The 15,914-nt window shown below is 38.7% G+C and overlaps 1 protein-coding gene across 1 annotated transcript in view; it reads left to right on the top strand.

Moving 5' to 3' along the window:
- Nucleotides 1-655: 655 nt before the first annotated feature.
- Nucleotides 656-15,914, top strand: part of LOC130434122 (serine/arginine repetitive matrix protein 5-like) — a 28,208-nt gene continuing 12,949 nt past the window's right edge. Inside the window, exons 1-6 of the mRNA XM_056764076.1 lie at nt 656-727; nt 9,038-9,233; nt 9,441-9,563; nt 9,739-9,813; nt 14,129-14,191; nt 14,875-15,643. Coding sequence (XP_056620054.1) covers nt 9,050-9,233; nt 9,441-9,563; nt 9,739-9,813; nt 14,129-14,191; nt 14,875-15,643 — 1,214 coding nt within the window. The 5' untranslated portion in view covers nt 656-727; nt 9,038-9,049. The remainder of the gene's footprint in view (nt 728-9,037; nt 9,234-9,440; nt 9,564-9,738; nt 9,814-14,128; nt 14,192-14,874; nt 15,644-15,914) is intronic.

Genomic DNA, 15,914 nt, shown 5'->3' with positions numbered 1-15,914 from the left:
ACGTTGAAATATGGTTGAAATAATGACAGTTGTTGTTTCAACGTTGAAACAACGTTGATATAACGTTTAATGCTAAATGGTTGAAAACCAACCGGTACATGACCGACCTTCAACGTTGAAATATGGTTGAAATAATGACAGTTGTTGTGTCAACGTTGAAACAACGTTGATATAACGTTTAATGCTAAATGGTTGAAAACCAACCGGTACATGACCGACCTTCAACGTTGAAATATGGTTGAAATAATGACAGCTGTTGTTTCAAATTGATTGAAATGCTAAATGGTTGAAAAAGGGTAATACAAACACTTATAAATCAACTTTTTTTTACAAGATCCATATGTTGAATCAATTAATGTATGCACAGAATAAATAATTTCTGCCTTTTAAATTATTAAGATCATTATTATTATTGTTTTGTTATCCGTTTACATTTTTATCATGACCCTTCTGGTATAAATATCAACAGCAATAAAAGATTGCGCTGCTTTACCACACTGAAACAATTCCTATTGGTTATTCAACCTTATTTGCGTTGATTATGATTGGTTAATCTGTCTGTCATTCATGAAACTGGCCAATGAAACTGTGCGCGCCATTTTATGTTTGAAAATATGACCGTTATCCTGGCCGTCTTTCTGATCGAGGACGTCATTTGAAGCGAGACTGGTCTGGCCAAGGGAAGAGGACGAAAGAAAGTTGTCTGCGAGGGCGCGGGATCAAAAAGGTAAGTCTGATTTCACAAATATACGCAAGGTCATGAGTTAAACGCATTATGTCAGTTCTTGGAAAATTGTAAATGCACAGTTTGTTGAATGAATTTACTAACTCGATATTCAGGGAATGCTTTTCCACATTTGTGTCGCGGAGGGCTAACGTTACTTTTATAGCTGTCGATTGAGGCCTAACGTTACTCGTGCCGCTTCAGTGTCGTTTTGTGCTTTTGCGGTTGCTACGTCGATTTTAAGGGATACGACATTATACGTGTGCACACAGATACAACATTTCAGGAAAAAAGTGTAAAGTACATAAGCTAAATTTTCGTTTGTCGTCGTCATTACTGTCCATTCATGGTAATATCGCGAGATTGGAAGCGAGACTTGCCTAAGGAAAGAGCATGAATGGGCGATATGGAAACAAATCCAATCGAGTTTATTTTATTTTATGTGTTAAATATGAATCACAATATTATCACGATTCTTTTTCATGTTAGTTTTACTGTTTTGCAAGTTGTCTGAGCAAATAATAGTATCGTTGCTACTGCAGTGGCATATGGCCAACAGCATGACAGGGTCTGAAAATCCTGCTCAAAACGCTATGTTCCTCATCAAATGAATAACAATGGTTAGTAGGATTGTAAAATGTTTTGATGTGATTGATAAATTAATTAAATTATTTAATAATCAAATATAACGACTACAACGTGTCACGCTGCCTCAGATGATGCTTGTCAGATGTGTGACTGTTGCGGACGTGCTCTTCCTGGAACAACGCACAAACGGCAACTAAACCTAATGAATTCACAATGATTTAATAAAATAGTGTTCTCATGTTATGTAATATGACCATCTCAAATTAATCATCGTTATTATTAATCGCGTTGCAGCTTGTTGAGTTGCGCGCGCTGAATGAATAGGCCTACCGTTAAACTGGAGCACCTTGCTAGCGCGTTATTCATCTCAAAGAAACGCATCCTATATTAGATTAATCAGATTATATACAAAATAAACATAATATTACAAATTATATCTGCACAAAATGACGTGAATGCACAAGTGAACTTGAACTAACGTGCCATTCAGAATTACTCATGTTGTGGACGCACTCTTCCTGGAGCAACGCGACACGGCAAATAAACCCAAATAATTCAAAATGTTTTATTACAATATTGTTCTCTTTATAATGTTATGTAACATAATAGTCATTATTAGTCGTGCAGTGTCGTTTGAGCTGCGCGCGCTGAAGCTGATCACGCTTTAGCGTTAATTCTTAACCAAATGCATCCAATATAGTGATGGCCGGTTCGCAAACGAATCGTTCTTTTGAACCGGTTCTTTATAGTGAGCCGGTCGAGCCAGTTCACCAAATCGAACTGAATCGCTCAAAGCGGTTCGCGACTCCAGAAAGCACTTATCCACATATTTCCTCAGTTACACACGCATGCACCCGCTAGAGCGGTTCTTGTTCATGATTCAAGAATCTGTTGCAACAGGTTTTGGATCACCAGTACATTAATTGAACCAAGAGCTGGTTCACTGTCTTTCGGACACGTTCGAGATGTGAGCCAGGCCGGTTCAACTGATGAGCTCAGCTGATGCACGTGCGTGCGTGTTTGTGTTTTTATGAAAAATAAAAATAGTTGACAAATTTGTGAAACAGTCTGTAAAAAAGTAAAACACAAAATGTGTTTGGCTCAGCTACATAGATTAGCTTTTTACCAAAGTAGAATTACATACAAAACATACTATACATATAAGAAACTACATTTGCAGCATAAAAAAATTAACAGGGAACACACTTTATAATTGTCAGAACTATTTGTATTTTATTTATATGTTAACGTGGCTTAAAATGCATTATTGTTGTGCATTTTTTGCTTTATAATTACTTTAAAGATTGAAAACAATTCCTAGGCTATCAGTTTGTAAAACTAAACTACACATTCATTTGTTTCATGTTGAATCCATGGTATTTTCATGAACATATCTTATTTCATTTTTAAACAAGATGATACAAATCTAAACGTTATCATCATGCACAGGAACGAAACAAGCGGATTGAATCGTTCTCGCAGAGAATCTTGAGTCACAAAATCGAATCGGAGACATCCGATTCGTAAAAATATAAATGTGAACCGGTTGTTCAGCGCTAGTGAGTTGATAAACTGCGCATGCGTATGTGTGAAGACTAGTAGGCTTCTCTCACTCTGAAGTTAAAACAATTCTTGGAATTTAGAAAAAACAATGTATGCACACAATAAGCACGGGTGACGACGACGAGCGGGGCAATCTGACAAAACGTAAGTTTATTTAATAACAAATAAATAACAGATTATTCACTTTATAACGTTCGCTTGCATATTACTGCCTTTGTCTGTATCTGTGTGCATTATTTGCCAAACTTAAATGTGATAAACTTATCAGATCATGGTGATGTTTTAAGTGATGATAATTAATGACTTAAAGTGTCTTCATTAAATGTTCAGCCAAGTCTATTTTCATCCCGACCAAACGTCGTAAGTCATAACAGTACATCATTACGTTCTGGCGTAAATGAATCGATGAACCAGTTTTTTGAACCGGTTCATTGAAACAAACTGTCCGAAAGAACCGGTTCGCGGAAAAGAGCCGGACTTCCCATCACTAATCCAATATGAGATAAATCAGATATAGATAGGCGTACACAAAATAAACTATAGCAACTTACATTTGCACAAAACAAAAGGGTGTGAATGCACACGCAAATTTATAGTCACTCATGATGGTGTAAAATGGTCCCAAACATAACTCCGGCGCGCTCACTTGCGTGCTGCACATCTCTCGGCACGCGCATGAACCTGCTTAATCGATGATTGATAAGTCTGATCGATTAAATGCATCATAGACAATTAATCGATCGTTGATTAATCGTTGACATCCCTAGTCACCATTCAAACCAAATGGGCTGTTCTTTCTTCAGATTCGTATAACAAACGTGTCGAAAGCAGCAAAGAGTTGTAGTCCACAAAGTGTTCTCACACAAAAGACAATACGTCATCAAAAATTAAGTCCAGTGTGTGGGAGAAATTGTGAGTTATCTTAAGAAAATATTATCATGTAATTGTAAATAATAATTGTCGTGTAAAAACCTCTGTATGGATTGGCAATAAACATTTTTGTAAGTGTGTCTATAATGTGATTGGCTAAACTGATTTTTATTTCCGGTGCGGGTCGGGTCTCGGTTCTGTTTTAAGCGGGTCAGGTCCGATGCGGATTTTGATTAGTGCTGCTGTCGGAAAACGGGTCGGATGCGGTTCGAACGGGTCGAATGCGGGAACGGGCGGGTGCGTATTTACAAAATCGGACCTGTGCAGGGGCCCGTTTCAGAAAGCAGGGTAAGTGCAAACTCAGAGTAAGTTAACCCCAGAAAACGGAATACTCAGGGTTTTTGGTTTCAGAACGCGAGGTATGTCAAACCGGCGACCGCGGGGTAAGTCAAGCCCATTTCAGAAATCGAGGGATCTTATACCCCGAGTGAGTAACCAGAGTAACCTACTCCGTGAACCTAACCTGGTCGGGAGCAGGTTTTATTCCGCAAACCCAGGGTTTGTTACAATCTCCGCCCCCTTTTCGAAGCGCGAGCGGTGTCGAAATTGCATACGTCATTTTTTTATTGATTTGTGTTCCTAATTGCGCTCAATTTAGTCACACAGACCTTAAAATGGCATGTTCGTTTATTCAGGAACCCATAGAGGAGGAATCTGCATTAATTCGCAGAGAATTACATTTATTTCGGGAGAGAATCGTGAGGCCCCGTTTGGACGTTTACCCTTTAAGGCCAGTTTAAGAAGTATATTTAACATTTCCAAATCAGGCATCCTACTAGAAAGAGCATTTTATTTCTTTAAACTTTCCTGAATGAATGATGTTATTGTATTTCTACGACGGCGTTTTAGTGCCATGTTAAAAAATAAAATAAATTCAAGATTACGAGAATAAAGTCGAAATGTTACGAGAATAAAGTCGAAATGTTACGAGAATAAAGTCGAAATGTTACGAGAATAAAGTCGAAATGTTACGAGAATAAAGACGAAATGTTACGAGAATAAACTCGTCGTAATATGTATTTTATTTTCGTGAAAGTTGTAGTTTAAGAGTTGAAGTTATGTTTAAGCACGTCATCTGAATCAGTAAGTTAATTTGTAGTTCATGTCAGATTTTTTCTTCTGAATAAATTCAGTTTCCTACATAACCGCTGCAGTGTCCTTTTACTAATTATAACTCTGTGATGATGCACCAAAAGACAAAGAATTTCCTTATTGCTAAATCCTAATCTAAAGTAGCATTCAACGAAATCCTCCACAGCCATTGTTTCTAGCATTTCTGTGATTTTTCTCAAAATACGACAAGTTTATTCTCGTAACATTTCGACTTTATATTTCGGCTTTATTCTTGTAACATTTCGACTTTATATTTCGGCTTTATTCTCGTAACATTTCGACTTTATTCTCGTAACATTTCGACTTTATTCTCGAAATCTTTTTTTTTATGACGCCGTCGTATATTTCATATTCAGCTGCTGCCAAGATCTTTTTATTGCAGAAGGATTGCACCTACATGAGAGCGAGAGAGTTAAATATAATTTGCATTTTCACAGTTCCAACAAAATAAATATAAAAGTGATTGACATATAAACTTGCGCATTAATACGTGAAGCACTTTTCTCCCACGCCAACTCTTTCTTTTGCTGCTGCGGCTGTGTTGCTCTTTTTTCTAAAATATGTGCTCATATTCACTGTACGCTAGTAACACCTTCAATTCGATTGGCGAGAAATGAACAGATCGCTTTTTGTCATGTGCCGTTGCCATGGTGAATCGTGCTATCTTCACTCAATTGATGATGGCTTTTCATCGCCATGCTGCACGCGCGTAACCTAGAGTGAACTTACTCAGAGTGGATTGAACTACCTCAAATCAGCTGTTCTGAAACTGAAAACTCAGAGTAGCGATTCTCTGAGTAAATCAACTCAGAGTTCAGATTTTAACTCTGTGTTGGTTGAACTTACTTATTGAAACGGGCCCCAGGACTCTGTCTTGCATCGCAAGAGTGCCATACAAAAACGGTGCTGTACAAAAACGTAAATTATAGTTCGCTTTTTTATTTGTGTATTTATTTAATTTGTATTATTTCTTCCCCAAGCTCATAAAATAAGTTTGGGTCGCACATAAATTGGCGGTCGGTCGGATACCGGAACCAAACAAAAAAATTTTTTAGGGCCCAGAAATGAGTCCGACAATGTCAGGGCAGTGCTCGGTGGCTCCTTTGCGTCACTGATCCCCTGCCCAATAAATCCTGCTCATGAAAATGGTGAAAAACTTTATAACTCCACCATCAAGTATTATGCAGTTCACAGTCTTTGTAACATGTTTCAACAATGCATTTCTAACATTTATGTGATTACAATTCTCAAAATTTACTTTACACAGACTTTAACAAAACTACAAGTGATTACATTTTAATCGACCGGTTTTTACCATCATTCCCACTGTGGAAAAGATCAATCAGCCCAAAATAATATTTATATTTTTACACAATTTTCAAGATAGTTTTATTTGTGTCCTGTACTTTCTAGTTATGACATTTGAAGTTCATACTTTTTTTTTTATATATATATATATAGATGGCGTACCATAAAAAATGGAGACGGCAAAATGCCGAATTACTTGCAATGGCGCTTTCTAGTAGTGACTCGGAGGATCATTCTTTTGTTTCTGCTCGGGCTGATGCAACCATCAATTCTGAGAACCTTCTGAGAGAAGATTGTGCAGGAAGTACTGCTGACAGTAATCTTGAGAATTTTGATCTGGATGACCAGCAGTACAGCAGTGAAAGTGATGACACTGAAACAGGCTCCTCTTCAGATGAAATCAGTGACTTAAGGAGTGATTTGGCGAAATGGGCGGTTCGGAACAGAACAACACGGACATCTGTAGATGAGCTCCTTTCTGTGTTGAGAAAACATGGACATCGGCTGCCTAAGGATGCCAGAACACTTTTGGGGACGCCTCGCCATGTAGATGCACAGAATTTGTGTGGTGGTCAATATATGTATTTCGGTCTTGAGTCTGGGCTTCTGAAAATATGTTCACAGTACCCAAAGAAAATCATGTCGAGAGAAAATAATGTCCTTCTCAATTTTAACATTGATGGTTTGCCGTTGTTCAAATCATCTAATGTCCAGATTTGGCCAATTCTGTGTAGTGTGAAGAGGTTTCAGCCATTTGTTGTTGCCGTGTTTTGTGGAAATGGAAAACCCAATTCGCTGAGGGATTTCATGTCGGAATTTCTTGAAGAGCTCACTAGGCTTCAGCATGATGGAATTTCAATCAAACGTGAAACGTTAAATGTTAAGGTCAATGCTTTCATCTGTGATGCTCCAGCGAGAGCTTTTCTAAAGTGCATAAAGGGGCACAATGCGTACAATAGTTGCGAGCGATGCACTATTGAAGGAAATTACGTGAGCCACAGGTTGGTCTACAATTACCAACCACAAGAGAAGATTTTGTCAAGAACAGAAGAAGAATTCAGTAGTTTGTCCTACCCTTTCCACCAAAATGGACTCTCACCCCTTGTAGATGCAGGCTTGTCATGTATACAATCTTTTGTCTTGGATTACATGCATCTGGTCTGTCTAGGGGTGGTAAGACGTTTACTCGTTTTTTTGAAACAGGGTCCGAGAGAGTGCAAAATTTCGCAGAGGCAAATTCGAGAGATTTCATCCAAGCTTGACTCTCTCAACGGAAAACTCCCAAGGGAATTTGCCAGACAGCCACGTTCTCTTGCTTCTCTTGAAAGATGGAAAGCAACCGAATTCCGGCAATTCTTACTCTATACTGGACCTGTTGTTCTTCGTGATGTGTTGCCTGACAGCTTCTACCACCACTTTCTAACACTGACCGTTGCCATGTCCATACTGTTGGACGCTAATGATGACACAAGGAAGGCATATACATCCTATGCTGAAGAACTGCTGATGCACTTTTATAAAACATCTACTAAACTCTACAGCCCTGTCTTTCCGTCGTACAATGTGCATTCTCTTATCCACTTGGCAGAAGACGTTAGACATTTTGGAACGTCTTTAAACGAGATCTGTGCTTTTCCATTCGAAAACCATTTGCACAAACTAAAGAAGAGTGTCAGGAATGCAACAAATCCAATTTCACAGCTTTACAAGAGAATCACTGAGATGGATAATGCCAAAGTTCATACTATACCAGCACCCTACCGGGCATCTGTGTCTACAAAAACGAAGGACTCCTGTTTTATGGTTAAAGATGGCTTTGCATTTGTCAAGGAAAAGAGATCTGATCAAATGTGTGTGTGTGACTTGTTCCACCTTGACAGTTTAGAGAGTTTCTTTGACAGTCCGTGTGATTCCAAGCTCATAAACATAGCCCGTCTGAAGGATGAAAGAAGACCGGGGAAAAGAAAGCTCATTGAGCAGAAGGATCTGAATAAGAAAGTGGTTTGTCTTCCCTATGGGAATGGATTCGTTCTTATACCGATGCTTCATGGCAGTGAAAGACACTAAGAGCTGTCTGGGGACTCCAAATCTGTGTTAAAGACATGGTAATTGTTTTTTTTCACACAAATTAATTTAAATTGTAATTTATGTAAAATAAGTTATAGTTTTAATCGCAATCGCCTGCCCCCGTGCCCCACCAGCCTATTGGCCCTTTTCCAGGCTCGGCATGGCTCGGTTTGTGTTTCCACTGAAGTTAAGTACCACTTTAAAGTGGGCGGGAACATATGTAGTTTTGGGTTTACTGCCGTGACATCACCGCAAACACAACAAAAACAACAAAAACCTTTTCACTCTGCGTCACCTCATCAGGCTCTCGCTGGATCTGCTCCGGCTAACAACGAAAGGGATTTTTGTAATTCCTCAATTGAAACTGTTAAAAATATGTGCGTTTGTTCAAACAAAAGTTGTTAGTTGTCCTTCGCTGGCTGTGCTGATTTAAATCTAGCGAGTCTGGTGTTTTGTGTCGCAAGTTCAATAGTGACAAGTCTCTTCGGCCAATCAGTGATGAGCAAGGTTTACACGTCACGTTTTGGTAACAGTACAGTTTGCTTTGAACCTCAGCTGAGGTGGTACTAAAAAAAATACCAGGTACTATACTGAGTGGAAAACCCTCCAAAAGCAAGCCGTGCTGTACCATGCAGTGGAAAATTGGCATAAGACATTTTTTATAAACATTGTGAAACTCTGTCCTGTTCTAATTAATCATGCTGTGATCCCGGATTGTTTTTATGTTTTTCTGTTGTACAGTAGAAGACCAGAATAATGTGGGCCAGAGCTGTTTGGAGGGAAGGTAACGCTGAAATGGAAGACGTTATACCATCCTGTTGGGTGAAGAATGGTTTTGTGTTATGGCCTGAGCAAGGAGAAAAAAAAGCCATCAAAAGCTTAAAACAACCTGAAGATGGATGGATGACATTTCCTCTCTTAAAAGTAAAATTTCAGTCAGGTATGTAATCTTGTGTGTGTCAATGCCTGGTGAATGTACGATGGCAGAGGCTAAAAGAACTATGAGCATCACGCATGATGGAATTGATTTTAATGAAAGTGTATGTATTAGTGTTGTCACAGTACCAAAATGTCAGTATTCGGTACCAATACCAGTGAAATCATCTGGTTTTCTTTTTTAATTCCTGTGCATAATAATGGCTTTCAGATAACCGAAAGGATTGTGACAACTATGATTTTACAACCTCTGCTGAACTGAGTTGCCCAGAGGAAGAGAAGACTTCTGAGAAGAGGCAGGCAAAAAAAAAGAACTACCCTGACTATGAAATGGGTAGGTAGTTTACTATTAGCCTTTATTGTGCTGTCATGTTGAAGTAGCTAGGCAGCATTATCATTTTATCAAATGTTCACCGTTCACATATCATGTCTCTTGTGCGGTCAAGTTTGTTATTCCAAATGTAGATGCGCTCATTTTTTTAATTTGAATTTCATGATTATTATTGCAGGTGATTTCCCTGATGTTGAGGTAAATGAATCTGAAGCACTGGCAGTTACTAACCCCCAAGCTTATCAGCAAACAAGTATGTAACACTTTTTTTTTGTAAAGGAGTAGATCACTTCTAGAACTAAACAACTAATAAAATTTTAGCCGACCAAGCATTATCTTTAATGTTTAGTCAACTGGATAGTTCACCCAAAATTGATAATTCTGACAGTAATTACTCACCCTCATGTTGTTCCAACCATGTAAGTCTTTCGTTCATCTTCTGAACACAAATTAGGATATTTTTGATGAAATCTGAGAGCTGTCTCACTCCTCCATAGGCTTTCAGAGGGAATGATTCTTGTCCAATATAGTCCAAGTGACTACAGTGGCTCAATCTTAAGTTTATCAATCGATGAGAATACTTTTTGTGCACAGAAAAACACACAAAAATAACGACTTTATTCCACTATTCATTTCCTTCTCTCTGGGCCTCTGGTCGGTTTACTTAGTAAAACTGCGCAGCGCGTCTGTGTTGTACGTCACACCTTACCGCCTTTCCGCGTGGCAAAGTGTTTTAATTTCATTTAAGCTTTATCTGACTCCATTTATATCATAATTGTTTTATTATGACCTAATATTTAGGTAAGATTGTCCAATTTGTTATTGGTCAATTATATAGTTTAGCAATACATTTGATTATTCCTTTAACTCTTAAATGAAAACAATGTCAGAGATTTAGGATGAAATCAATGTGTACAATTTATTATGTCAAGTAAATGTATCATGTCAATTCCATAGTCAATTCAAAGAAGATGTAATAACCTTGACGTTATGAAATACATGATGCGAAGTGTTTTGCTTACACTTCGCACCAAGGGCTTATCTGGGTTACAGAATGGCCACGATCCTCGGGCTGCACTTCCCTAAATACAGGGTGTCCGCAGGGTTTTAAAAAGTATTAAAAGGTAGTAAATCAAATTAGTAAAAATTAAGGCCATTAAAAGGTATAAAAGGTAATAATTGCCATTTTACGAGGTAGTCATTTTTTAGAATTATAAACGGTTGTCTTTCAAATTCCGTCTGCACACAATAGTATGGCGCAATAACCAACCAGAGCAACAAAGACATTTGTTTCTGTCGGCAAAACTGTGGATGAAACATTTTGCTCGCTGAACTGGGTGACTTGGTGATGAACGTAGGGGTGTGGATGATTAAAATGTCTCCACGATCTGCTTTTAAAGGAATGTCGTCGTATCGTGCAGACTATCAGTTGCAGTTCTGGCGCCTCCGTCTCAACATATACTGTACAACGTGACTTATATTCGCATCAAAGGTTAACGCAGAGGAACGGGACACTGCAGTTCACAAAAAGCTCATTATTTGCGTGTGCTTTAAAGCCTTAACGGTTAAACATGTCATTCGCGTGATGATGCGCTGTTCTAACATGCGCTTTTCTGAGCACAAACACCAGAAGCGTATAAAAACCTGTATAACAGTGCCTGGTTACTGGACTAAGTCTTTCGAGTCTTATTGCGCTAATACTGGTAAATATACACAAAGGTTTACATAAGAAAAAGTTGGTTATGTTTAAACTGAAAGCAAACAGAGAAAATAGAGAGAGGTCTGCTTGTTAAATGCGTGTCGCAGCTCTTAAAGAGACAGTAATATAATAGTAAACATGCAGCCGCTTGTCCTTAAAGAGATAGTTCACCAAAAAATTGAAATTCTGGCATTATTTACTTGCTCTAATGTTGTTCCAAACATGTTCATTTCTGTCTTGTGCTGAACAGAATATATAAGGTTTTGTTTATAATATATGGACATTAGTTTGGCTGTAATTCTCATTCGCTTGCAAAATAGTAAAAACAACTTGAAAAAGAATCGTGATAAAATAGTGAATCGTGATTTTCCTGAAAAGAATCGTTGATAGAACTCTTGATAAGCTTTATTACATTTTGATTTACTTCTGTGGGAATGAAACCTTCGTACCAGTCCCACTGAGACATTTCAAATGATATCAAACATGTATAAAACTGTATGAGAATTATTCACATTTCAGGGCTCTAGAGTGCGATTTGGTCGCATATGCAACCTTATTTTTCAATGGTGCGACTTTAAATAATCAGAGGTCGCACCGGTGCGTCCAGCCGTTTGAGGGAGAAAAAAGTCTCCGCAACTCTGAAAGTCTCCCTGTGATTCAACAACATACAGACATTATAATATCGTGGTCTAAACCAATCAGAGATAGTGAAGAGCGGACCCCCCTCTGATTGGCCGGTGTCCAGATATTCCTTTACGTGTGTGAACCAGAGGTCGCGTAATCGAAAAATTCTTTGTCATTGACCGATTTTTTTACCAGTGACGGAAAAATCGGATGGCCGCCCATCATTCTGGCAGATTACAATGAGGGCAATTTTTCAATCCCCGTTTTCCTTCAGCATGATATGCTCGCTAAGCGACCTACGTGTCGTTGTCATTTGTACTGACTAGTCATGAGATGCGATTTGGGAAAACCCGTCGGATGTTGCGCTGGGACGCGGGAAAGACAGTTCACCTATCAAAGTAAACCACATAACTTGAATAATGAAGCAGTATTAATGCACATTTCCCGCCAGTCCTGTGTAAACTATGGCATGCAAAGTTGTTTTATACAATGTTTTCGTGAGATGACAGAGCTCCCCGTCTACAGCACTGGAGTTATGCCCGCTCCACTGCTCAAGCGAGCCGGACCGCGATCGCAAAACATACAAGTGATGATCAAAAGTCCAGACACTATGCACATGATAAACTACGTAAAACTTGCTTCACTGCTTATTAGTTGTTGTCCGTAATGTTTCCTTGTGTAGTGATAACGGCAGAGCTCTCGTTCTTTAAATGTGCCCTACACCATTTTCCTTACTTTAGTTTTATTCCAACGGTTTTGTACAGTATTTTTATAAACTTCAACACTAGGAAATGTTTTTTTTTACTAAATTGTTATTAGAGTAAGTCTCTTACCACTGTAAAGTGTTTTTTACTTTTGATACTGGACTGTTGTGCTTTTATTTTCATAACTGAACTCTAAACACGTTTTTCTCCAAATTCCGTTCCTGAACATCATAGCGCTTCAGACGACCTCAGGCATAATTTTAGTTCCATACAAAATATATAAATTTGCACCATGTGTTGGGTTTTCACCGATACAATCACATATGAACATAAACATTAAAAGATTAAATATATAAATGAAAATAAATAACAACGGCTTTATTGGGCAAGTTCCGGGACGCAAGTACAGCGGGATGACGTCCGAACATACTTATTTCCAAATAACGCCACCTTGCACCATAGTGACGGGTAATAATAGATTATGACGGATTTTTACGAGCCTGTCAGTCAAAATGACGGACAGTAAAAAAGTGTAGCCAGATTGTTAGTTAATCATTGACAAGTAATTTTGCCTATATGGACATTTAAAACAAAGTGAACTGGTAAAACCAGTTAAATGTTAAATGCATTAAATTCAATGGGGTCGAAAATTTGGGTGCACCTAACTTTTGTGCTGGTGAACCTAAGAAAAAAAGTTAGGCGCACCAGTGCAAAACGTTAGTCTAGAGCCCTGCATTTAACAGATAAATTCTTGGATGAGCTTCAGGTGAGTAAAAGGGAACGGGAGTGGGAGTCGACTGTCCCAGCATGATAGAGAGAGAGAGAGAGAGAGGTGAGACCAAATGGTCAACCAAAGGTGTTGAAATGTTAATTTCCAGCAAGGTCCTTTGTCTTCTCAGGGAGTGGTCGCTCTTCAACCAGACTGTCTGGCATTTTCTAATTTCAAAAGTTCTTACAGTTCTTATTTTAGTCTTAAAGCTTTTTCCAGTCTTACACACGCATCACACACATGACCAGCGTCGGCCAATAGTGAGCCTACGTGGTGACGTGCAACACAGACGTGCTGCGCTGTTTTACTAGTGAACTCGTGGCCCAGAGAGAAGGAAATGAATAGTGGAATAAAGTCGTTATTTTTGTGTGTTTTTTTGTGCACAAAAAGTATTCTCGTCGATTGATAAACTTAAGATTGAGCCATTAACGATCTCTTTAATAACTTTTCTGGCCCAGCAAGAATCATTCCCTCTGAAAGCCTATGGAGGAGTGGGACAGCTCTCAGATTTCATCAAAAATATTCTAATTTGTGTTCAGAAGATGAACGAAAGACTTGCATGGTTGGAACAACATGAGGGTGAGTAATTACTGACAGAATTATCAATTTTGGGTGAACCAACCCTTAAAAAATAATTCTCAATCACAGTCCTAAACTTAAGAAATCTTGGCCAAGGCATTATTTTTCCTCCATTATTAATAAGTTTTAATAATGTCTGTACCCCCCACCCTGCCCCGCCCTCCCTCCCTCCCTCCCTCCCTCCCTCCGGCAGATGATCTTCCTCCTCTTCCCTCTGTGCCTAAAAAGGTTCAGAAGAATGTAAATTCTGTTTGGGGTACGTTAAACAATTTTCTTGAAGAGCTTAAATTTAATTCTTGTATTCATGTTTATTGTTAAATTTGCCTGCTTTATGTGCCAACTTTTTAGCTTAGTGTATTGTGTTTTGTTTTTGTTTTTTTTGTACCCCATTCTAAGAGACTTAAAATTGAGTATATTTTGGGATTTGCCAGGACACTTAGAAGATTAAGGTTAGGCTGGGAGATATATCGATATCGCAATAATTTTAGCGACGATGTAAATTTTGGAAATATCGAATATTTTTAATTCAAGCATGCGTTCCCAAAAGAATGCACCAAACGTGAGGTAGCTTTCATTAGTGCGGTTGCGATATTTCATAATATAGACAGAGATTACTTCAGTTACATGTGTTCATTTAATAAAAAGCAGTAAGTGATCACTTGGTCTAGAATTTTTTTTTTTTTAATGCTTAAATTTAAACTATATTGTATTTTCTTTGTAACAATAGCTGTTCTACTTAAATTATTATTATTTTATGGGGCAAAAGACTTATTTATTTCTCATAATTATTATTTAAAAAGAAACGCAAACATAGAGATATGTATTGAATTAGCGTAATTTTTTGGGAAATATCAAGGTATAATTTTATTTATTTATATATATATACCAGCCCTAGTTTGTAGTATTTGTTCATAATTGTCTTTTTTTTTTTTTAATAAGTAGAAAATGGGGGTACTGCTGCCATCCATCCAAGCCAAAGCAGTCCTAGACCATTCGCATACAGCCTTAAGAATACCTCTGAATTCCTTTCACACGGCAGAAGAAGCCCAAGCAAAAAGTCACTCTCATATGACAGAAGAAGCCCCCACAAGTCACTCTCACACGACAGAGGAAGCACCAGCAAAAAGTCCCTCTCACACGACAGAGGAAGCACCAACAAGACTCTCTCACACGACAGAGGAAGCACCAGCAAAAAGTCCCTCTCACACGACAGAGGAAGCACCAACAAGACTCTCTCACACGACAGAGGAAGCACCAGCAAAAAGTCACTCTCACACGACAGAGGAAGCACCAACAAGACTCTCTCACACGACAGAGGAAGCACCAGCAAAAAGTCACTCTCACACGGCAGAAGAAGCCCCAGTTGGTCGTCCACACACAGCAAGCAGCGAAGCCCCAGCCGGTCCCTCTCATCACATGGCAAGGGAATCCCCAGCCCCTCCCCATCATTCATTAAGAGAAGAAGCCCCAATAAGTCTCTCTCAACACATGGCAGGAGAAGCCTTAGCCAGTCTCGCTGGAATGACAGAAGAAGCCCCAGTAAGTCATTCTCACATGGCAAGCAGAGGAGAAGCCATAGCAAATCACTCTCACACAGCTGTATCTGGAGTCCATCTGAGTTCATGTCACGTAGACAGTTGAGTTCCTCAGACAGTGGGTCATGCAGCATGTCATCATCTCGTAATGAATTCCGAAAGGACAGTAAAAGGTAAGCCTATGACTAGGAACATTGTTTACAGCCTGCATGAAATTTTAAATTATTGATTCATACCATAGGTGTTTGTTTGAAGTTTTTCTGTGTTGTGTGAATTGGCCATAAGACACTTTTACATTCTAATTTCATTCTAATTCGTGCTGTAATTAAAAGCCTTAAATAGGCATCAAATAGAGCATGAACACAAGCGTGGGAGCATTGTGTGAAGTATCTGGTGTTAACATAAGCAGTACATAGGTTGTGACTACACTACACATGTGGCCAA

The sequence above is a fragment of the Triplophysa dalaica genome, chromosome 2, assembly GCF_015846415.1.
Source record: "Triplophysa dalaica isolate WHDGS20190420 chromosome 2, ASM1584641v1, whole genome shotgun sequence".
NCBI classification, from domain to species: domain Eukaryota; kingdom Metazoa; phylum Chordata; class Actinopteri; order Cypriniformes; family Nemacheilidae; genus Triplophysa; species Triplophysa dalaica.
This window is presented reverse-complemented; position numbering and strand designations above follow the sequence as displayed.